General features: G+C 39.9%; 1 protein-coding gene across 3 annotated transcripts in view; it reads left to right on the forward strand.

Moving 5' to 3' along the window:
* The window catches only part of eml6 (EMAP like 6), a 51,597-nt gene that overhangs the window by 18,720 nt on the left and 8,682 nt on the right, over nt 1-24,195 (forward strand). For 2 of the 3 annotated variants that reach the window (XM_053683347.1, XM_017477954.3), the window contains exons 7-34: nt 651-786; nt 5,139-5,340; nt 6,030-6,167; nt 7,748-8,004; nt 8,385-8,594; nt 8,676-8,843; nt 9,112-9,218; nt 9,421-9,521; nt 10,497-10,683; nt 10,787-10,892; nt 10,981-11,074; nt 11,173-11,273; nt 12,389-12,591; nt 12,695-12,806; nt 14,021-14,148; nt 14,766-14,907; nt 15,014-15,166; nt 15,274-15,405; nt 15,501-15,589; nt 15,673-15,840; nt 15,936-16,137; nt 16,212-16,338; nt 16,443-16,521; nt 18,379-18,508; nt 20,330-20,428; nt 20,657-20,677; nt 21,200-21,373; nt 23,293-23,501. In XM_053683347.1, coding sequence (XP_053539322.1) covers nt 651-786; nt 5,139-5,340; nt 6,030-6,167; nt 7,748-8,004; nt 8,385-8,594; nt 8,676-8,843; nt 9,112-9,218; nt 9,421-9,521; nt 10,497-10,683; nt 10,787-10,892; nt 10,981-11,074; nt 11,173-11,273; nt 12,389-12,591; nt 12,695-12,806; nt 14,021-14,148; nt 14,766-14,907; nt 15,014-15,166; nt 15,274-15,405; nt 15,501-15,589; nt 15,673-15,840; nt 15,936-16,137; nt 16,212-16,338; nt 16,443-16,521; nt 18,379-18,508; nt 20,330-20,428; nt 20,657-20,677; nt 21,200-21,373; nt 23,293-23,501 — 3,975 coding nt within the window. The remainder of the gene's footprint in view (nt 1-650; nt 787-5,138; nt 5,341-6,029; nt 6,168-7,747; nt 8,005-8,384; nt 8,595-8,675; nt 8,844-9,111; nt 9,219-9,420; nt 9,522-10,496; nt 10,684-10,786; nt 10,893-10,980; nt 11,075-11,172; nt 11,274-12,388; nt 12,592-12,694; nt 12,807-14,020; nt 14,149-14,765; nt 14,908-15,013; nt 15,167-15,273; nt 15,406-15,500; nt 15,590-15,672; nt 15,841-15,935; nt 16,138-16,211; nt 16,339-16,442; nt 16,522-18,378; nt 18,509-20,329; nt 20,429-20,656; nt 20,678-21,199; nt 21,374-23,292; nt 23,502-24,195) is intronic. The other variant, XM_017477955.3, reaches the window with a different exon arrangement.

Genomic DNA, 24,195 nt, shown 5'->3' on the forward strand with positions numbered 1-24,195 from the left:
CCGTTAATGTCTCGTGTTAGATGTGAATTTGGTCAAATCCAGCATGTCCTCAACAAATATAAACCTCTACAGCCCTGATTATAACTAAACTATACGGTGGTTGTTTTTACAGCATGGATCCGAACACAGAGCATCATATAGAGTGCTTAAAGTGAGCACTGTCTGCCAGATTTCTCCAATAAATTCGAAAGCTTTTGCATATATTACTGATCCAGCAGCACAGTGCAGAAATCCCTGAACGCTTCCTCTCCACCTCCCCAATGCTTTTAATCTCATTAATCCTTCAAAGCTCCGACTGAACTGCCAGCTGAAAGTCTCAACAGTAACCTGGATGTCAGAATAAAACCTAGGCCTTAATGTTCAGCAGAGAGCCTTGTATGCAGATAATGTGTTGATTCACGGTTATGGTTGCATCTTAGGAGCAGCGATGAGTTGCTCGAGCCTGTGATTATCGAGTCACTGTCGATGTGCACCCGGATGTCTACTAATATGAGTAATTGCTAGGAACAGATATAACGGCTGCATTACTTCTCGCATGTTTCCATGATTTGTTCTTGCACGATGGGATTTGTGTGTCTGCATGGCTACCATATCTATATAGAATAGAAAGGATTTCTGTTAGACTGTTTTGTTTTGTTTTCCCCCCGTAGGCCGGGATCTTCAGCATGCACTCGTGTGAGGAAGGTTTTGCCACCGGGGGACGCGACGGCTGCGTGAGACTCTGGGACGTGGACTTTAAACCCATCACTAAGATTGACCTCAGGGAGGCTGAGCAAGGATATAAGGGTAGATCTGACATTAGCTTCACTCTGTTTTATGTTCCTTTTATAATAATAATAAAGCGCCTTGATAAAGCGCCTTTAAAAGCGGCTTCTCAAAGCTCTGTACACAAAATAAACAGTACACAGAAAAATAAAACATATAAAAGTTAATAACAACAATGTTAATAATAATAATAATAATAATAATAATAATAATAATAAAAGAAGACATCAGCAGTCAAATGCAAGTTTAAAAAAGTGTGTCTTAAGTTGAGCTTTAAAAATGCCAAAAGTCTGAGCTTCCCTGTGTTCAGGAGGAAGAGAGGTCCAAAGTGAAGGAGCATAGACAGAAAAAGCCCTGTCACCCATAGATTTTAATCGTGTTTGTGGAATAGTTAACAGATGAGGAGCGCAGTCTGCGATTTGGGGTGTAAGGGATTAATAAACTAGATAAGTACTGAGGAGCCAAGCCATGTAATGTCTTGTATGTCAACATCATGATCTTAAAATCGACACGGAACCTGAAAGGGAGCCAGTGCAAGGACTCCAAAACAGGAGTAATATATTCACATTTCCTGGTTCCTGTCAGGATCCTGGCGGCAGAGTTTTGAGCATATTGCAATTTGTTGATTGTGGATTTAGAAACTCTGGCCAAAACGGCGTTACAGTAATCCAGCCGAGTGACAACAAATGAGTTAATCGGCTTTTCAGCCACAGAGAAGTTTAGCATAGGGCGCAGTCTAGCTATATTTCTGAGGTGAAAAAAGGATGCTTTAACAATGCTCTGAACAAAAGAATCAAATGTAAGGCTGGTACCGAAAAGATTCAAGGTTCTTCATTTTACTTTGAGTCTCTAGAACAGAGCCATCGAAAAAAAGAGACAGTGGACCAGCTTTGAGAATTTAATGACGGGAACCTATAAGCATAACTTTGGTTTTCCCGCTATTCAAGCACAGAAAGTTATTGTTCATCCACGTTTTTATCTCAGAAATACATTCAGAAAGAAAACAAATATCAAGGTTTTCACCAGGTTTTGAGTGAATGTAGATTTGGGTATCGTCAGCATAGAAGTGATAACGGAGGCCGAGCGATCGCAGCAGATGCCCAAGCGGAGATAGATAAATATTGAAAAGTAAAGGGCCTAAAACTGAACCCTGAGGAACACCAGTGAGTACAGAGCTAGTGTCAGACCTGTAAACACGTAAACCTGTAAACAAGATCCACAGTATCGAAAGCAGCTCTAAGATCAAGAAGAATAAGAATGGATGTAGCGCCAGAATCAGAGGCCATCAACAAGTCATTGGTAACTTTGACCAACGCCGTTTCAGTGCTGTGAAATTTACGAAAACCTGACTGAAGGGGTTCAAAGAGGTTATTAATTGTAAGATTCTTACATAGTTGATAGGCAACAACATGCTCAAGCATTTTTGACAAAAACGGAAGATTTGAGATGGGACGAAAATTGTTAAAATCATCCACAGCAACATTTTCTTTCTTTGGCACAGCTGTAACAGCAGCAGTCTTTAGTACTGCTGGAACGACCCCAGTCTCCACTGGTTCATTTATAATGCTGAGGATAGTAGGGCGCCAAACATCGAAGCACGACTTAAATAGGTTTGTGGGAATAGGATCCAGCAAGCAAGGGGTTGATTTCATGCTGGATACCTCTCTTGTGAGAGCCTCAGAATCAAGCAGTGAGAAATGAGTGAAAGAAACACCAGTGAACCCAGATGAACGAAGGAGTGAAGTGGCAGAGTCAGGTTTAACAGAAATTTCTTTGCAAACATTATCAATCTTAGAATTTAAAAAACTGAAGAATTACATAGCTGCTGAGAAACAAGGTGGTAACAGCAGTAACTTGAAGCAATCTGTTTATGGTTTGGAACAAGTGTCTGGGATTATTTTGATTGTTTACAATAGCCTGAGAGAAGTAACAGGATCTTTCAGTCTCCATTAGTGCTCGATAATCACCCAGAAGATCCTTCCATGCTTGATAGTGGACAATCAGTCCGGTAAGGCGCCATTTGCGCTCGATTTTCCGACAAGCAGCCTGTCTAGAGCGCAGATTGTCATTATACCAGGGAACAGAGCGGGTGAATGTGACTTTACGTGACCTTAGGGAAGCAAAAGAGTCTAGGTTAGTAGCAAGAGCAGAATTTAACTGCAGAACTTTCTCCACGAGCGATGAGGGATGCAGATCGCTTAAAGTGGAAACAACCGAATTGGAGAAAACTGTCGGATCAATAGACTTCCACTTCTGGAAGGTTACTGTTGGGATGTTAGGCTCACTTGGATGATACAGTTCCAGATTAAAAAAGACAGCTGAATGATCAGACAGTCCAATGTCAACAGATGAAAACTGCGATACAAACGAGCCATTTGCAATCACGAGATCCAGGGTACGGCCCTTGTTATGAGTCGGGTCAGTTACAAACTGTGTGAAGTTAAAAGCTAATCAATTAGCGACAGAAGTTCCTTAGCCGCCACAGAGTCACTCCGGTCCACATGAATGTTAAAATCTCCCACAATTAGAATTCTGTCAAGCTTCATTCTCAACGTTGACAGGAAGTCAGCAAACTCTGACATAAAAGCTGCATGTGTCTTGTCCATATCGGTAGAGCCACACCATTTATATCAGATGTTCAACAAATGTTAATCTTAAAGCCCTCATTCACAACTCAATGCATTTTACACTGAAATACTAATTACCTCTTTAGTGTGGCAAACTATTTAAAAACCGTTACTGTTCTGTGTATTTATTGTCCTACACTCGTCTCACACTGTTGTGTAAATTTGCACTTTATGTAGTCTTGTGCAGGGTACTACTTAACTGCTATGTGTTGCACCATGGCCCTGGAGAAATAACTTTTCATTCCAATGTCCACCAGCTATATAGAGGAATGACAATAGAAACCCATTTGACTTTTTAGATGTTGCCCCATTTAGCTTAGATGGTTAAATGGGGCAAAAAATGAGAACTGCAACAAGTTTTAGAAGTCCATTGGGGCATGAATCATGCTGCCCCATGCTTGGAAAAGAAGTTGAAGATAGGACAGCTTAAGAGGTTGCCAGATTGTATTAGTTTGAAAAAAAAACATTCCACCTCTAAGGTCTTGTTTGATAGCAAAATAATCAGAATTCAATCTAATTTCTGCAAACAAAGTGCAAATGCATAGTGTGTCTACTGTAAATGTGTCCCCCTTTTCCAATACCCAGATTGCCTTTTTGGGCCTTTTGTGTGGTTTGTGCGATGTATTTGGGATGGAGAGTTTTACTGAAACCTGGTAACCCTGGTTAATGAGATTAACTCTTCTGTGACAAGGAGAAACACACCAGCTGTATTGAACACAGTTAAACAAACGGGACGATGAAAAAAAAAAGACTTCCTTATGAAGTATTTCTTATAAAATGAAGTCTGGTTTAATTCTTTTATAAACGGTTTTTTGTTTGTTTGTTTGTAATTGTTGATACCTGATTTTTTTTTTTTTTAATTGATCAAATCTGCCATTTTGCTTAGTAAATGTCTCACAAAATAAGCAGGGGATCATGAGCAGGAAATGAAAGTTCGAGGTGTCTCTGCTAACAAAACTGGATGATGTATGTTTACTGAGCTATTAATGCCAAAACGGATTTAACAGCATTGAAAGAAGAAAAGGCCGGTGTTGTTTTTCTGTGCCTGTGGCACTTACCGATCAGTGTAAATTGGACAGATGGTTGCTCACACGTCACTCACACGTCACTTTCCTGTCATTTCTTGTTAACCCCACATTTTAAAAATGCAGAAGCATGATTTATTTTTATTTTTTTTACAGGATACAGGATATACCAGCAAACTGGTGTATAATGAGTGTGCTTAGAGTAAGCACTGCTAAATTTACTACTTCAGGAAATGATAGCACTGAGCCAAGAAAACACCCTGAACCCTTCATGTCCATATTTAATCTCATTAATCCTTTAAAGCTTTAATGGAATTGCAGAAAAAAAAAGTCCTGCACCTCCAGCAAACCTGCTCTTCACTTCTAAATCTAATAAGAAAGGTACAGTTTTAATGCACAGAAGTGTCATATGCAGATAGGATGAACGCTTGGGTCAGAACCAGTGATGACTTTACCCTGTGATTACTGAGTCATTGTTTGTCGACAGATATGTGTAATTTATAGGTACAGATAGAGCAGCTGCATTTCACACGTACTTAGATTTGCTTTCGCATGCTTTAATTTCTGTGCTCTTGCACTGCCATATTTTTAAACTGCACATTGCAAGCTGTTAATTTGCACTCGAGGTTGTTATGGTCGCGTCACGCTTCGCTGCCCTTTAATGCTCTGGAGTTTCTCTAGTGTGCACTCCTCTTTTTTTTTTTTTGTCAATGTCCCACAGGTCTGTCTATCCGGAGCGTATGCTGGAAGGCTGACCGTATCCTAGCCGGTACGCAGGACAGTGAGATTTTTGAGGTGATGGTGCGAGACAGGGATAAACCTCTTCTGGTCATGCAGGGTCACTCTGAGGGCGAGCTCTGGGCTCTGGATCTTCATCCCAAACAGCCGATCGCAGTGACCGGCAGCGACGATCGATCCGTCCGGTCAGTGTCTTCATTTCTTTCGGTCAATATGTTTCCCTGAAAGCGATCGATGCCATGATGCCTTTTAGATTTCAGACATATTCTCTCTGCCTCGTCGCATTGTGTCAGCCACGTAAGGAATGCTCTTATTGGAAAATAATCAATGACAGCTTGGTGTGAATTACTGAGTTACTGTTACCACGGTGTTGATCATTTTCCTATAATGGCACCTTCTTAAGTGTTTTATTCTTTTTATACCACAGCACTTTACCAACTATTACATTTTTATTTATTTACATCTGCAAACAAGTGAGTTCCTGTTCTCACTTACGTTATAGCTATACGCATATAGCTATAAATAAATAGACAACAAAACGCAGCTTGTAATGTCGCCAAGAAATCGAAACGCCCTATATGAATTAAACAATGTGTAAAGGTCAACTCAAAGTCGAATCTCTTTCTCATTGCGATCATAGCGCGCTAGAGTTCGCACAGAAGTGGACAGAGCACTCACCTCACAGCAATCGCCGGATTTGCTCCTGCATAATCGAACCACACCGAGGGGGAAAACACACACCAGGGTTCAATTCAGATGGCTGCTGCATATGTGAAAGCACCTGTAGAAACAATATTTTAATGTAATGTCTAGATGATGTGTTAAGGATGTCACAGCGTGTGCCATTTCTGACCTGTCCTTGTCCCTGACGTAGGCTCTGGAGCCTGGCTGATCACACCCTCATCGCTCGGTGTAACATGGAGGAAGCTGTTCGCAGCGTGTGCTTCAACAACGACGGCTCTCAGCTCGCGCTGGGCATGAAGGACGGCTCGTTCACCGTGCTGAGAGTCAGGTAAGCGTGCCGAACAGGATTAGATTAAACACTTTTTAAGCATTAATCAAGGATTTTCTTTGATACAATTAAATCAATGATTTTCTTTATCTTTGCTTAAAGTGCACCTATTATGTTTTTTCAAATGTTAACTTTCATGTAGTGTGTTATATATGTAGCTGTTTGTGAATGTCAAAACGTCTGCAAAAATCAAAACGCACGACAAACGGAGTTATCGACTCCTGAAAGAAGGAATCGATTCTGAACAGCTGAAACGAGTCGTTAGTGATTCCAGACTTTACTTCCTGTACTAACCTACATAGGTTTGAAACTCGTTATGGTAGTGGGCGTTTCCTTTTTGAAACACGCTGACAGCAGTAGACCAATCACAACAGACTGGCACATCTGACCAATCAGAGCAGAGAATGCTCTCTGAAAGGAGGAGTTTAGAACGAATCCTTTAGAACGGATCATTTAACGAGTCGTTTATGACAATGGAGGAAAAAAGTTAATGCTGCAGTTTAAATTATGAGCACGTTAAAGTGTTTTTTGATCTCGGAAGCGTGTGAATCTATCGTATGAGACCTTTAAAACAAAATTAGACACATTTCAAAACCATAATAGGTGCGCTTTAACAAATCAGCACTTAAAACCTTAAACCTGGGATTAATTCATGTGTCAAAAAATTGAACACGATTCTCCAAACAGTCAGTTATGGCATTTTGTGGCCGTGTGTAAAAACCTAGTATGTGTACATATACAGTACATCAAGTACAGAAAACACAATGTACTGTTTAAATTGAATGTCAAAGAGTACAGAAATGACAGAATACCCACAATGCACTTTGATATGGAATATTTTGATCTGATTGTCCACCATTATGGATTTTCCGGGCTCAACAAGCAAACAGCAGGATCTGCTCTGAAAGCAATCGTTATCATTATCAACAGTTTTATTCTTTGCTTCTGAGTAAAATCTAACATGAAGACTTTTCTTTTTATGATCTCTTTTGTTTTCTGCAAACATGTAATATGTACACAATATAGATTTTAGAAGTAATATTGTTTTTGAGAGAATTTACTATTGTGATTCAATATTTGTTGGACCACAGAAGTTTTTCCAGGTGTTTGAGTGGAAAATGTGAGTGATTTTGTGTAATGTTCATGTCTAATCTTGACCTAAAGCTCCTTTCACCTTATTTTCATAATTAGAAAAGAAAGAACAACGTTGCTTAAGAGGTTTGTGGATCTTTTTTTTTCTGCCATTTTCATCTGGCTGATTTGAGCTGGACGGGACTATAATTGGTAAAGGGTGATTCGAAGCCTACCAAAGTACTAATCAGAATTAGCCATCTGCTAATTTACCCCAAGTATAGAAACTAAAGTGGCTTCTTTCCTGCTCACTCGGCCTCTTCGTTCCTGAGCAAAACAGTATCAAGTTCAAAAGCAAGTTATATATACGCTGTTTTAGTTGATGAGAATATGATTTGAAATCTGTACGATTTGAAATCATGTTGCCAGGGGCTTTAAAAGGTGCTAATGATTATGCAGCAATTCATACGCCCTTATATCGTCACACATCTATTCCTCGTTCTTCTCAGGGACATGACGGAAGTGGTCCACATCAAGGACAGGAAGGAGGTGATTCACGAGCTGAAGTTCTCTCCGGATGGCTCCTACCTGGCTGTGGGGTCTAACGACGGCCTGGTGGACATCTACGCCGTCGCACAGCGCTATAAAAAAGTGGGCGAGTGCAACAAATCCTCTTGCTTCATCACCCATCTGGACTGGTCTGTAGACAGCCGCTTCCTGCAGACCAACGACGGTGCAGGGGAGCGATTGTTCTACAGGATGCCAGGTACATGAGCAATGGATAAAGCCATCTAAGATGCTTCACTTTTCATTCTTGGTCTCAGAACCACCTCGGTTTTTGTTGGTGTCGCATGAAACCACAACTCTACAAAGACGTTAAGCAGCGTTCCCCGTTCTAATTCTATAGTTTTGTGCTTCCTTTACTCTGGAGCTTTCTTCCTTTTACAGTTTGACATTCATTCGCAATCTTTAACTCCCACCCTTAAACGCACCAATTTTCGGAGTCCTGTCAGTTATTCTAACCATACTTTTGATGTTTGTTGGCTAATAATAAAGAGATTATGTGAAGAAGGAAGAAAACAAGCAGGGTTCTGTGTTGTTGTCTTGAGATAACTCTTCAGGCTTGGTGTTCTTTTGCCTCCATAGCCGGAAAATTCCTTCCTAAAGAAGAGGCCAAAGGGATTCACTGGATGACCTGGACCAGTGTCTTAGGGCCAGAGGTCAATGGGATCTGGCCCAAGTACTCCAACGTTAACGATATCAACTCCGTTGATGCCAACTACAGCAACGCCGTGCTGGCGACCGGCGACGACTTCGGCCTTGTCAAGCTCTTCCGATTCCCGTGTCTTAAAAAAGGTGTCTAATTATTAATAATAAGGAATTGAATAGGAAATAAAATTAAAGCGCCCCATAAACATGCTCTCTGTCAATTTGCAGCCGCCAAATTTAAGAAGTACATCGGTCATTCCGCCCATGTCACCAACGTGCGCTGGTCACACGACCTGCAATGGGTGGTGAGCACGGGCGGAGCCGACCACTCCGTGTTCCAGTGGAGGTTTCTGCCCGAGGGTGTGATGAACGGCGTGCTGGAGCCACTTCTACAAGGTGAAAACCTCACCGTGATGGTTCATCATGACCCTCTGTCTCGTAGGACTAAATAAACAGAACACTTATGATAACTGCCAATGAACGAAATAGACATATACTCGTCAGCCACTTTAATAGGAACACTTGCTCATTCAATCAGCCAATCGTGTGGCAGCTGTTCAATGCATAAAATAATGCAGGCCAAGAGTTCAGTTCATCTGAGAGCAAGCAGTTAATACGTTTTAATTTCACTGCTGCATTACACACGCGTCTTGTCTCTCCACAGAGGGCTACGCCGACTCCAACAGCGGTGACTCGGACTCGGACCTCTCTGATGTTCCCGAGCTGGACTCGGACATCGAACAGGAAGCTCAGATGAACTATGAACGTCAGGTAAGACTCGGAGCCTCCCTTCCACTGCACTGCACATTCAGACACAACATTTTCATCAGCCTTACACACTGAACCGATTATGTTATTCCCTCTCAGTGCCAGTGGCTGTTTTGTGCTTCAGTGGCTAAAGCCTTTAGCACTCGTTATTTTTACAGCTGACTGGCTGATCATCCCCCAGCTCACACTTACTGTTTACCCTCAGGTGTATAAGGAGGATCTGCCTCAGCTCAAGAAGAAACTGGTGGGCTCTCTGAAAAGGCAGAAAGCTCCGGATGAAGGGCTACGGCTGCAGTTTGTCCATGGGTAAAACACAAATTTGTTTTTGTTTTCTTTTATTATTTGGAAAGAACATGAGCACATAAAAACATAAAACTATGTAAATCAGCTCAGCTCTGTAACTCTAATGGATTCCACCTTTACATAGCGGTTCTCATGGCAACAAACGCAATGAATAGCCGAGTATCCTCACTCGAGATCCGCACTTGTGTACTGGTTTCTTCGTCTGCCTGGGATACTCAAACACAACAGGGTATAAATATACAAACAGATCAAGTACTAACACAAAACAGGTGTACACAATCAGATAACAAAGCATTGACAGAAGTAGAAGAAAAGCCCCTCCAAGAAAAAAAAAAAACAAGCACATGGGATAAGCGCTTGTCACCATGGAAACCACAAAGCAAAGAGGGAACCCGTGACAGTATGTCAATTACATTAATGCTTCACGTAAGGAAATTTTGATAAAAGCGCCTGCTAAATATTAAAGAATATATCAAAACTATATACTCCACCAGAGCCTCGAAGCAGGTATAAATTGTTACGTTGTGCTTGTACGACAACGCTGGTGAATTCTCGAATCTGATTGGTTGTTGTTGTTGACTAATTTTCTATAACAGCAGATCTGATATTAGTGCCGGCTTTAATTCAAATCACGGGTTTAATTTTACTTGTTTGTATACGTTATCGTCTCTATAGTAACAGATCACACAAGGTCTTTTCACTCCACATAATGGAAGAATAATAAACGGATTTTCATGAAACGTCGTTATGTAACAAAGAAACTTAAGTTCGAGAGAGAGAAAAAAAGAAAGGGTGGTGAGGGAACGACTGTTCACAGATACTATAACGTGGTATTCAGGTGGTAATTGTGGTAAACTCCACTTCATCACCCTACCCTGTTGTTGATTATTTTCCTATAACAGCATGTACGGAAGTGTTTTAACACTTTCTTATTGATTGTCTTATAGACTTTATTCTCTCTCTCTCTCTCATGTGCAGGTACAGGGGCTGCGACTGCAGGAATAATCTTTTCTACACGCAGGCCGGGGAGGTGGTGTATCACGTAGCCGCTGTAGCCGTGGTCTATAACAGACAGCAGCACAGCCAGCGCTTTTACCTCGGTCATGACGACGACATCCTCAGTATCACCGCACATCCACTGAAGGATTATGTAGCCACAGGGCAGGTACGTCACAGCTGACTACAACTCTGAGAGCAGTTTGAGTTTAATTCACTTCAAATTAAGTCCTAACCACGTTGTGTATGTGTGTGTGTGTATAACTGCCCAGGTGGGCCGAGACCCAGCCATCCATGTTTGGGATGTTCAGACGCTGAAGTGTTTGTCCTTGTTGAGAGGGCAGCACCAGAGAGGAGTGTGTGCTCTGGAGTTCACAGGTGAGGCAACTCTCCCATAATACACACTAAACAAAGCATTTACTGTGATTCGGCGTTACGGAGATTGTTTTTTTTTTGCCGAGTTCAGCGGATGGAAAGAGCCTGGTGTCTGTCGGCATCGATGAAGGTCACTGTATAGTGATATGGGACTGGAAGAAGGGCGAGAAACTTGCCAAGGGAAAGTAGGAACCTCTGAGCACTATTCAATACTAATTAACACAAAATAAAAGTATAAAACGATGACAACAATGTGCCGTGTGTGTGTGTTACCTTTCTGTAGGGGACATAAAGACAAGATCTTTGTAGTGAAAGGCAACCCGTTCCGTATGGACAAGCTGGTCACAGTTGGCGTGAAGCATATAAAGTTCTGGCAGCACACAGGTACTGATTATCCCGTCTCATGCTAAAGGGCATCTTCCCTCTGATACATTTACATCCATCTTATTTAAAGTCATGTTTTCACAGAGTAAAGTTTTTAAGTGCATTAGTTTTATAGTTGTTTTCCTTTCAGAGCTGCTAATTACATGGATAATATGCCATATAATGCCATTTATACAACAGTTAGTTCTACTAATTTGATTGGAGAATAGCACTGGTACATTTCCGTCTGTGCTCTATCCAGCTGTGGCTTCCTTGGGAACTAACAACACTCTTGTACTTAATATCAGCACGGCTGTGATTACCTGTGAATATCGCTACAGCCGAATCCCAGCTGATATTCAGTGAAACAGCACTGCTGCATGTGCGATAGTACTTAATTGAAATATACAGTCGATAGCACTTTTTATTCAGATAGACTTAAATACTTATATTTGATAAGTATGTGGTAATAGAAATGACTTCTAATTACAAGTACTGTGAGTACTGCTTGCTAAATTCAATTCAAGTGACGTACGACACAATAAAAAGACAATTAATTCGCCGTGAATTGAAGCTGCTCGTGTGACTTGACCGTATGCAGCAGCAGCTAAAGTAGGACGTGACATCACGTACTGCTGAATGTGGCAAAAATATGTACTAGTTCTGTTGAAACACTGGAAAATTAGCAATGAAATATTCTCGATTTGATGTTGTAAATCTCCTTATGTTTGCCCACTATATACTGAAACTAATTTCAGCACCAGCATTTGTGTTTGTTTATCTCGATTGTCCCCCATGTTGCAGCCTGATTGGTCAGGAGGTAATAAACAAACAGAGTGACATCGTACTTGACTTCAATCTACGCTTTTCTAAAAGCTTTGAGAAGCTAAAAAAAGCTAAAAAAAAAAAAAAAAAGTGGCTGCTAATGCTTGTGGGGAAAAAACACAGCAAGGTTGAAAGCACCCCTTTGCATAGTGCTACTTTTAAAATAGAATCCTTTTATATATGAAATTGATTTGATATTACCGAGAACGCTGATCATAACACCTTGTTGTAATTTACTGTAGCATTAACATGGACAGACTCGTATAAATGACGCAGGCTTAAACATGACAACTTCCCTTATCTACCTGTAGGTGGTGGACTGACATTTAGGAGAGGTATATTTGGCAACCTGGGCAAGCAGGAGACCATGATGTCGGCGTGCTACGGGCGCTCCGAGGACCTGGTGTTTTCAGGGGCCACCACGGGCGACGTTTACATCTGGAAAGACACGACACTGATCAAAACTCTGAAAGCTCATGACGGCCCTGTGTTCGCCATGTGCTCGCTGGACAAGGTACAGATCCATGTTTACTGATATTACACACATTGTAAGCTTCCAGAAAGAACTAAATGTTCTAGTGAAATGAAATTTGAAGTGATTATGACTCTCTCTGAAGGGGTTTGTAACAGGAGGGAAGGATGGGATCGTGGAGCTTTGGGATGATATGTTCGAGAGGTGTTTGAAGACCTATGCCATCAAGAGGGCCGCGCTCTCGCCATCATCTAAAGGTCCTGTTCATATCTATACAATGGAATTAAGCTCCATAGTGTGTCCGGTTGCGCAATCGATGTCCCTTGGATAGCAATCACATTTTAAAATACTGAATATGTCTTATTTTTATCTCTGTTAGCAGTATGTAAGTTATATATGTTCAGATGCAAATCTTTGTATACCCTTTGGACACAAATGTACGAACTCAGTCTTGATGAACCACTATGTATAATTGGTCCACGTTCTGCCAAAAACTGAAACGTGATGGAACCATTCAGTTGAGTTGGTTGCATTTAAGCCAAGTTTCCAAACTTTAAACGTATCCGCTTACAGTTTTGATTTGATTTGTGGCACACAATACATTACCAGTATTTCCATAAATGACCCTTATGGGTTTCAATTTAATTATATCGGTCTGCCATCTAGTGATGGACCCAAATTTAAAGCGTAATGGAAATTGAAATTCTGGGTACTATGGACCAAAAAGTGGAACCAGAAAAAAAAAAAAAAAAAAAAAACAGAACTTTTACATCATTATTAATTAGCTTTCTATTTTTTTGTATCTTTGAATAAATTGTAAACTTTATTTATTTATTAAATATTTATTTGTATGCTTTTAAGCTTATAAAGCAATAGTTGATGCTTAATTGACTAAAAGGTCATTGAATAGCCCTGTCCTTTTCAATACAGCAGCGTGACACTGCTTCCCAAAACTGAGTTGACAATAAATTAAGCAAATAAGATCAAATATAAAATGACTATACTTAGTCTGGATGATGTACAGTACAGTGTGGTCTGTCAAACCTGTAGTGGAAAAGTCTGTAGGTGTTTGTAGTGTCCTTTTTGGTCACTTCGGATGCCCTAAAAAAAGGAAAATGTCCAATTAAAATTAAAAGTAGACCAATTACAGTTACCATTCGTTCCTGACTGGATGCTTTTTTTTTTTTTTTAAACCTTGTCACCAGTGACCTTTGAAGAAGCATAAAGAAAAGAGCACTTTTCTTTTTTTAGATACTTCAATATTTTAAAGCAAGATTACAAAACACATGGTAAATTGTGGTGCATTGCATTCTGTGATCTGGGCCACATTTAGTACAATTCAAAATGTTATCCTCATAAGGGTGTCTGGAGACTGACTGGAAAACAACCATGCATAATGCAGTAATTATGTGTGTGTGTGTGTGTGTGTGTGTGTGTGTGTGTGTGTGTGTGTGCGTGCGTGTGCGTGCAGGCCTGCTGCTAGAGGATAACCCCTCAATCCGAGCCATCACTCTGGGTCACGGTCACATCCTGGTGGGCACCAAGAACGGAGAGATCCTGGAGATCGACAAGAGCGGCCCTATGACCCTACTGGTCCAGGTAGGAGGGTGTACAGCGGAGTAAATTTTTAATGGTCAATGAGACTATTATTATTTTCAGGCTGTTTATTTTTACTGTATTTTCAATGGTAAAAATCTGTTATTAGGGTGAGTTTGAAAATTTTAAACAAAGTCATAACTCGCACAAGAGTCAAACAAGAAGAGAGTGAGGTAATTTATTATTAATTTTAAAAGAAAACAACAGCAACAACAGGTAAATTAGACCAGGATGGAAACCAGACAAAGCTGAAGAACAAAAACCAGACTGGAAAACACGATGGCTTGTTACTCTGCAGACTGCAGTCTGGAGGGCGTGTCTGAGTTGTTGACACCCCCACATTTCCATATTTGGACTCAATGACTAAATTATTATTGTCTTTGTTTCATTTTCTTGTTTTAATATTTGCTCTGTCTATGGCAGTAAATCATTACAGACTCACTGATGTGTAAATGGTAGTCAAAAAGTCATTAAAATTGCAATTAAATACCAACAAAGTCGGTACAGTGTATACAATATGAGTTTATATCAGCATGAGATATTAATAAAGACTTAAATAAATCACTGAAATTGTTTAAAATGAATTGTTTTGAAAAGTGTGTGTGCTCCCCTGTGCGTAGGGCCATATGGAGGGTGAGGTATGGGGTCTCGCTGCTCACCCCTTGCTGCCTATATGTGCCACTGTGAGTGAAGACAAAACACTGCGCATCTGGGAGCTTTCTGCTAACCATCGAATGGTGGCAGTCCGCAAACTCAAAAAAGGTGCACTTCTTTGTCTAACTTTAACCCCTTTAATAGTCTACATTTGGTGTATTTCAGTGCGTTTAAGCTTTCACACAACATAACGAGTCACTGTGTGTGTGCTCAGGTGGTAGGTGCTGTGCCTTCTCCCCCGATGGGAAAGCCTTAGCAGTGGGTCTGAATGACGGCAGCTTCCTGGTAGTGAATGCGGACACTCTGGAGGACATGGTGACCTTTCACCACAGGAAGGAGATCATTTCTGACCTCAAGTTCTCTCAAGGTAACATCCACAGATGTTGCTGTCGTAGCCCAATTAGTGCGATGTCATTTCCAAATATGAAGACAATCCATGCAATGGAAATAAATATCATTTCATCTTTTCATCAGATGCTGGAAAGTACCTAGCTGTGGCCTCCCATGATTCATTTGTGGACATCTACAATGTACTGACCAGTAAACGAGTTGGTATCTGTAAAGGAGCGACCAGCTACATCACCCACATCGACTGGGACACTCGTGGTAAAGCAACATTTGGACCAGTCTCATCTGAGAATTCAGCAGCACTGTGGTATAAAATAAATGAATGAATCAGTTATTTTTATAACCGACTGCAGGTAAATTGCTGCAAGTAAACACTGGTGCCAAAGAGCAGTTATTTTTTGAAGCTCCTCGTGGACGGAGACAGAACATCTCCACTGCTGAGGTAGAGAAAAATGACATACTGTATATACGCCCGAATAGCTGGATTGGAAAGTCAATGTACAACCTGCGTGTGTGTTTGTACAGTTTGAGAAGGTGGAATGGGCCACGTGGACATCTGTTCTAGGCGCCACGTGTGATGGAATCTGGCCTACACTTAGCTTTGTCAACGCTTCTTCACTAACCAAAGACAGGAAGTTGCTGGCGACGGGAGACGACTTCGGCTTCATCAAACTGTTCAGCTTTCCCTGTAAGGTAAAGTACAAACGTCTAGAGGTGGTATCCAAAAACGTGCTGACAAATGCACGACTGCACATTGGATAGTAAACTGCCGTTTCCTTTTTCCTCAGGGTCAGTTTGCCAAGTTTAAAAAGTATGTAGGGCACAGTGCCAATGTGACGAATGTCCGGTGGTCAAACGATGACACTACGCTGTTGTCAGTGGGCGGGGCTGACACGGCGCTGATGATCTGGGCAAGAGAGGGGATTGGACCACGTGAGAGCAAAGCTGTCGACAGCGAGGAATCCGATGACGACGCAGAGGAAGACGGAGGTATGCTTGCATGCGTGTGGGCTGAATAAATTATTTTATATGGATATTAAACTGGATTTTGCATGTATGAGCAGGATATGACAGCGACGTGGCCCGAGAAAAGAACATGGACTACACCACGAAAATCTACGCCATCAGCATCAGAGAGATGACGGGTGTTAAGCCACACCAACAGCAAAAGGAGATTCTAGTGGATGAGAGGTGATGTTTAGAGATAAATCACAGATCATTTATTCAATCACCTCCATTAGTGCCTTCATTTAAGCTGAACGAGCTGACGAGCTCTCTCAATCTCCGTGCCGTAGGCCGCCAGTAAGCAGAGCAGCGCCGCTACCAGAGAAACTACAAAAGAATAACATCACCAAGAAGAAGAAAGTAGTGGAGGTGTGTGAATTTTTTATTACCTTATTTGGAGAAATGTATTTATTGTATTAGGAGATAATCCTAAAGACCACAAAAAAACTACCCTGCTGGAAAAAAAAAAAACTATAGAAACCATCACAAAATTCCTAATGGTTTCTGCTACAAATACCATTACAAACCATCAGCTATCCATTAAAAGCATTACTATTACTGGTCCTTAATGGTATCCACTAGACATAACATGCCACCAATAGAAGGCAACATTACAGTTTCCATTAAACAATTCCCATTATAACCATTAAAACCATTACAAATTCTATGAGGGTTTCGATTGGCTTGTTTTCAGCAAGGTGGTCCCTTCTGACCTTTTCCTATCCAATAAAGCTTTTGGAATCCACACTTGTCAAAATGCGTGTCAGCTAGCTTTGTAACGTGAGCTAATCTGACAGGATTTCCGAGGGGACTTTAAAGTCTTATTCATAAAAGTGCATAACATTTTCTGCTAACGCAATCTCAAAGGAGCTAACCTCACAGGATATCTGAAAGGAATTTATTTATAAATCATATTCATAAATTTCAGATAACCTGACAACTTCTGAGATGTTGAAGTCATATTTTAAACGTTCATAAGCTTTTCTGCTGACATGAGCCAGCTAGTTACAAAAACACAAGCTAACGTAAAATTTCATTTCTGAGAGACTTATATCTTAGCGCTAACCTTAATGTTAATAAGTTAACCTGACATGATTTCTGAATTTATTTTAAAGGCATATTCATACATACAGTGCCCTCCATTAATATTGGCACCCTTGGTAAATGCGAGCAAAGAAGGCTGTGAAAAATTGCCTTTATTGTTTTACCTTTTGATCTTTGGTTTAAAAAATTCACAAAAATACTCTGCTCTCATGGATCTCAAACAATTACAAACACAACACAGGTCCAAAAAATATCTTTGTTCATTCATATGAGAAAAATATATTTGAAGTATATTCCAATTGATATGTTAATTTTTTTTAGTACACCTGGGTGACTAGGAACAGGAAATCAAACCCCCGTTTGACAGGGGTATAAATATGGGGTAACACATAGGCCAAATGCCCTTAGTCATTCATAACAATGGGTAAGAGCAAGGAATATAGCTGTGATGTGCGGCAAAAGGTTGTTGAGCTTCACAAAATGGGAAGTGTCTATAAGAAAATAGCACAAGCATTGAAAATGTCCATTTCCACCATCAGGACAATAATTAAGCAGTTCCAGTCAACTGGAAATGTTATGAATCAACCTGGAACAGGACGTGTGTCTATATCGTCTCAACGCACTGTGAAGAGGACGGTTCGAGTGGCCAAAAAAATCTTCAAGGATCACAGCTGGAGAATTGTAGATGTTCGGTTGTATTTTGATTAACACTGGCTATCCTGACACAATTCGTGAGAGGATCTGCTCATATTCATAAATATTAGTCAACATTAAATGATTATAATCTTATATCTTATAAATGGTTATAATCTTTACTGCTAACATCAGTCAGCTAGCTAACATGGACTGACCTGAGAAGATTTCCAAGATGACCAACCCCCCCCCCCCCCCCCCCCCCCCCAGCAAGTCCTCCAGTGTGGTTTGTTGTCAAAAAATAAAGTTGTGTTATCGTTACATGTTTACTATCGGTTAAATTAGCCTTATAGCTCAAGTGCAGAACTAAATAACCAACCACTGGGCCTCAAACATGTCTTGCATGATCGAGTACACTTTGCGTAAGGTAAAAATTGTGTAACGTCCTGTAATATTTTGACTGCATTGGCCACATATTGTATGTAGTATTCTACTCTTCTGTCTCAGTATGTATTGTTTTGCTCTGTGTATTTGTGTGTGAACATCTAGGAGCTGGCGCTTGACCACGTTTTTGGATACCGAGGCTTTGACTGTCGTAACAATCTGCACTACCTCAACGACGGAGCTGACATCGTCTTTCACACAGCTGCTGCAGCTGTGATCCAGAACCTTTCTGCTGGTACTGAACCTCTCTTTTCCCTACAGAAAAAACTGTTTGTGCAATACTTTCACATTGTTATGTGTCGTAACAGCTCTAAAACACCTCACATTGGATTATTTTCGTATTAAAATGTATGTTTATCATGTATTAATAATGTGCATGATATCAGTTTGGATGGGTAGATACTGTCCTCACCTGCTTTCATGAACCCTGGAGCATGCTGACCCCTGGTGGATTTCCAGGAAAGTGCAGGATTGATTTACAGCCATTTCTGGTCATCCTCCAAATTCATACATTATTGATGATGACAAAGCGGTGACCTGGTTTTTGTTTCACAAAAAGGTGACCAGCGGTGGGAACTACTTAAGTACTTTATTACTAATCACTTATTAAAGCAACATCTAGGGCATTTGTACTTTACCTGAGTAAAGTTGAGAAAATAATAGTTGTTCAATTACTCTTACACAAATGCATTTCAATGGAAGATAAAAACCTACACTTTTTAAATTATTATTATTTCCTTAACAAATCTAAGCTTACAACCAAAATACTTAGACTTTTCATAGCTATTTCAGTTTCTGTGTAGATGCATTTATTTACTATAATTAAAACATTGACTCAGATTTATTCTAGATTGCTCAAAGTCTGTCTACTTAATCTCAGTGACCACAATCTGGTTGGATTTATTTGTTTTTTTTAATCATTAGAAATCATTAGAAAACTTCTACTTTTAGTTAAAAACATTTACATCTGAAGGCGTTTTAACCTTAACTCGTTCGCTAAGTAAGACTTTTTATCCTTTTTCCAACCCTGATTGTGACCTTAATGCTATTCTGCAACGTTTAATTAATGACAAACTCATTTTTTTATATTTAATATTTGGATTGTTGTTGCTGTCTGCTATCAACAAACCTGTTCTTAGGCAGTATTGTAAAGGATTATGGGTCAAAGAGGGCGCTTGTTAGCGCTCTTTAGTAGACTTCATATTAAACCATAATGAACTTTGCTTTACTTTTACACTATCCGTTGTTACCCAGATGAGGATGGGTTCCCTTCTGAGTCTGGTTCCTCTCAAGGTTTCTTTCTCTTAACATCGTTTTTTCCTCACCACCATCACCACCGGCTTGTTCATTAGGGATAAATCAACACACTTCAAATCTGTATCCCGTATTTATATGGTTCTGAAAAAGCTGCTTTGAGACAATGTCCGTTATAAAAACCGCTGTACAAATAAAATTCAGTTGAATTGATATTCTTTGGAACACTGCACCGTTGGTTGCCAGATTCCTCCACAAATAGCTGCAGGTAAACAACGGTTAAATACTCATTTAATTCATTCTTTTTACCAGAAGCCAAAAAAATGAAGTTTTGGCGGTGCCTGTGTTCGGTATTGAATTTATTTGTGATGTCACTCTCCACAGCTGTGGTTAATAGCTCATATAATATTAAACACTCAGGAAATTGAACACTAATTCCATTTGTTTTTATTATCTAGTCTACTTGGTTTAAATGTAATAAATTTATTGTGGCCGGTGTATACGGTGTTTTATTACCGAAAAAGCTTTAGTTTGTGCTGTACGTTTTATTTCAGCACCAGTGTATCTCTGTGCCCAGCAGGGGGCTCACACCCCTCCCCCACCTTTCCCATCACCCTGCTCACCAGCAGCTAAGCACAAGAGTCACGATACTCTACACACAGAAACCCAACAGTGTCCTGACTAATCTTATAACAAACTTAACAGGAAATTAGAGTGAGGAATGACTGTCAGTAAAATTGCATTATTAGCATTATAAATCTTGCTAATAACCCATGTTCCATTCTCCCTGCTTCTCCAACAGGCACGCAGAGTTTTTACCTCGAGCACACAGATGATATCCTGTGCCTCACTGTCAATCAACACCCCAAATATCAAAACGTCATTGCCACGGGCCAGATCGGTACGTTTTGTCTTAACGAGATTCATAAACAAAACTCACTCATGGATGCGTATGGCTGCTGTTTGAGTCACTGTCATTCGCTTTCGTTGAAGCGTGCACAAGTATGCTTTTATACTTTTGCTAATTTTGTTTAATCACTTGACCTGCCTCATCCTTGAAGCACGTTCTCATTGCTTTTCTTTTTCTTTGGCCGCATTCTCATTCGCTCACCTACACCTCACCACTCAGGCGAGATCACTGATCTGGCAGGTAAGGCACTGGAACTGGCACGTGCAGCTCCCATAATGCACCACAGCTGTCCGTCATAATAATAAAAAAAAGCTCCCTTGTGTACCGTTGTGCTTCTTGTGTATGTCCATCCTGTCTCTGCTGTATCTGTTTTCTAATCTTGATCAGGAATCTCTGCTGGTATTTCTAAACTGTAACAAAGGGAAGGTCATGTGTCTTCCAGCTGTTCATAACAGGCTGGGATTATATCGTCTCATCTTTTAGCCCGCTGCAATGAGTCGTTCTGTGTTCCACGTTTGTGCTATAGCTCAGTTTTTACCTAACTTAACTGTCCTGTATCCATTCCTGAGTAATTTGTATGTTGTTTTTACAGCTCATTCAACTCATGATTGAGGTACCTCCAAAGAAGCGTTATGAAATTCACAGGGACTTTAATTAGTAAATAATTAAGGAATCAAATACTAGGGGTTGTGCCGATATAGGAAAATAATGTTTTCCTGTATGTGCCTGTGTGTGTGTGCGTGTGTGTGTGTGTGTGTGTAGGCCTAGCCCCCTCCATCCACGTGTGGGATGCGATGAGTAAACAGACCCTATCAGTGCTCCGCTGCTCTCATGCTAAAGGAGTCGGCTATGTCAACTTCAGTGCCACCGGCAAGCTGCTGTTGTCTCTAGGAGTGGATCCAGAGCACACCATCACTGTGTGGCGTTGGCAGGAAGGTGTGTGTGTGTGTGTGTGTGTGTGTGTGTGTGTGGGTGTGCGTTTGGGTTGTTATGTGATATTGCAATAACAGCAACACAATAAAGTACATTTTGGTAACCCTTTACAATAACAGTACATGAATAATCATGCACTAATACTTTAATTAATACGTACTTAAATATGAACTAATGATGAGTTACGGCACGTACTAATCACAAACTAACCTTTACTACGACGGGAGAATTCATGCCTCAATAACGACCACCTGAAGTACATGTCAGTACATGTCAGTACTTGTTACTTATTGTATTAATTAACACGTAGGGGTAAACTAAATCAAACGTGCTCTAGAAGAAAGAATACGGATTAAACACGCATCATTTCACGTTTCAAGTTTCTGTAATTAGCCGTATAAAACTGCGGACACAAACCTCATTGGATGGCGCCGGATTACGTTCATAATTTACACCGATCCTCTTTATCGAAGGTAGAAAGACCCGCTAATAATAAACACCAATAATTTCATCTCAATGCCATCCAATGCAGCGGCATTTGGCAAATTATATAAACAAGCATGAAAAATTATTCTGACAAGAGGACATAAAAATCACTGGCCGTCATTTTTATTAAGAAGTATATTTTTCCTCTTTACTCAAATGAGAAACTTAACTGGAATTTTACCTGAAAGTATACTTGAATACATTTTCCTTTTATTTTCCCTCCATTTTCAGTTGTTGTTTTTTTTTTTAACAAATGGATTTCACGTTTCACTTTTCTTCGTGTTGTTGTCTATTTTTTTTTATTTGCGATGTCACAACCCAATGTTCAGACTTTAACATAACAGTTTATCAAAAAAAAAAAATGATGATGTTATGGAATTAAAGTGTCTATTTTACATGGTTTATGGATGCACTGTCATTTAAAATTAATCTGAAATGAATCCGAATATTAATTTAAAAAAAAAAAACCCCGATTCTAAAGTTAGGCTTTAAGACATACAGTATGAACCAGAGGGTGAAAAAATATTGCCGTTCCTCTTTAGAACGCAAGAGAAAACTTGGAAACAGGTCAGTGATCGCTAACAGGGAGGCGCCAAAATTTTGGCCACGTTCTGTTGGACTCCTGTTGGTTTTCAGTCCGAAATGAAAAGGCAAAATATTTCAACTTAAAAAATAAATAAATAAATAAATAAATAAATAAAAAGTTTGAAAAATTAAATAATAAAAACAACTAAGGGGCGAATTTAACAGTTTACAAATCATTTTAATGGTAAAGAAAATAAGAAAGTGATTAAAAAGGTTTTGTTTAAAAGAGAAATGTAATGGAAACTATGCTATTAATGTCATGTTAGTAGATTAGTATTACATAGTGTAATCATTCTAGAATGTTTATTTAGCATGTTTTATTTATTTATTGGCAGCTCAGTTTGTCCTGTTTTTTCCTAAAATTTCTCTCAGGTTTTTTTTTTTTTTTTTTTTTTTTAATAAAATTTTATTCAGATAAATGAAGAAAATACATAAGATTAGCTTTGTGTCCTGAATTTTGCTTTCGGTTTCAGGAAGAATTTTCATTTCACTGCATGACTAATCAGTAATCAACTGATTTGCAGACAACATTGAATATTTAAACATTAATCATCATGTCATTTAAAATGAACATTCAGTATTATATTATAGGGCTTAAGTTTCTCGATGATTGATATATAATTCAATATGGAGAGAATGAATTATCATTTTTTCCTTGAAGTATAAAAAGAGTATTTGTAATTGTCGAGTTCTTTTCACGTTGTGGAAGTAAAAAGATGGAAGATAAGACCATCAGGACTAAACCCTCAGTATCTCTGTATAGCAGTTGGGTTTAGCAAACAGCTTCCTGTTTTCTCCTGACTTGCATGTGTTTGCTGATGAATTCGCGGTGTTTTCTGCTGATCCTGCAGGAACTAAAGTGAGCAGTAAGGCCGGACACTCGGACCGCATCTTCGTGGTGGAGTTCAGGCCAGATTCGGACACGCAATTTGTGTCTGTCGGGATCAAACACATCAAGTTCTGGACGCTGGTGGGAGGCTCGCTGCTGTATAAGAAGGGTGTGATTGGAGTAGTGGAGGAGGGCAGGATGCAGACGATGCTGTCCGTGGCTTTCGGTGCTGTGAGTGACACGCAACACTGATGACACACACGTTACAGAAGAATAATCGCTGTGAAGGAGACATTACCTACAATACCATTAAATGAAGAGCGAGTTTGACCAATAAATTAAGGAATAAAGAAGAACAATATGGTGGTCCGTTATAGGAAAATAGGAAATCAACGACGGTCTGTTGTGATGAAGCCGAGTTACTTTTACCAGTCCGAAGTGGATCACGTCCCGATAACAGCACATCCTGAAGTGTTTTATTCGTCTTATGCTGTCTTATTGCTGTCATTGGCAGCAATATAAAAAAAATCGTTTATTAAAAAGATGTCAGGTCATACATTTTATCCATTTTTAGTTGCATTTAATGTTAAATTCAGTTCGATTTTTCCCCCCATTCTATTCCGTCGCGTTCTCTTTTCCAAAAAACACAATATCCTCTGACCTGAAGACTTTCGTCCCGGGACGAAAAACTTAAAGTAAATTAAAGTCTGCATAAAACTAAAAGGAGACTACTTCCAAAAAATGTTTAATAGCCATATCCTTAGAGAAAACTTCACCATATCAATGACACACACACACATTGTGTAGGCACTATGCCGTATTAGTAGCTATGAGCCGTCAGTAAACGTTAGTACATTAACCAATCAAATTTCAGACAACAAACATGTCTCAGCTGATTCAGTACATTTGTGGGATGCAGTGAATC

The sequence above is a fragment of the Ictalurus punctatus genome, chromosome 10, assembly GCF_001660625.3.
Source record: "Ictalurus punctatus breed USDA103 chromosome 10, Coco_2.0, whole genome shotgun sequence".
NCBI lineage: Eukaryota > Metazoa > Chordata > Actinopteri > Siluriformes > Ictaluridae > Ictalurus > Ictalurus punctatus.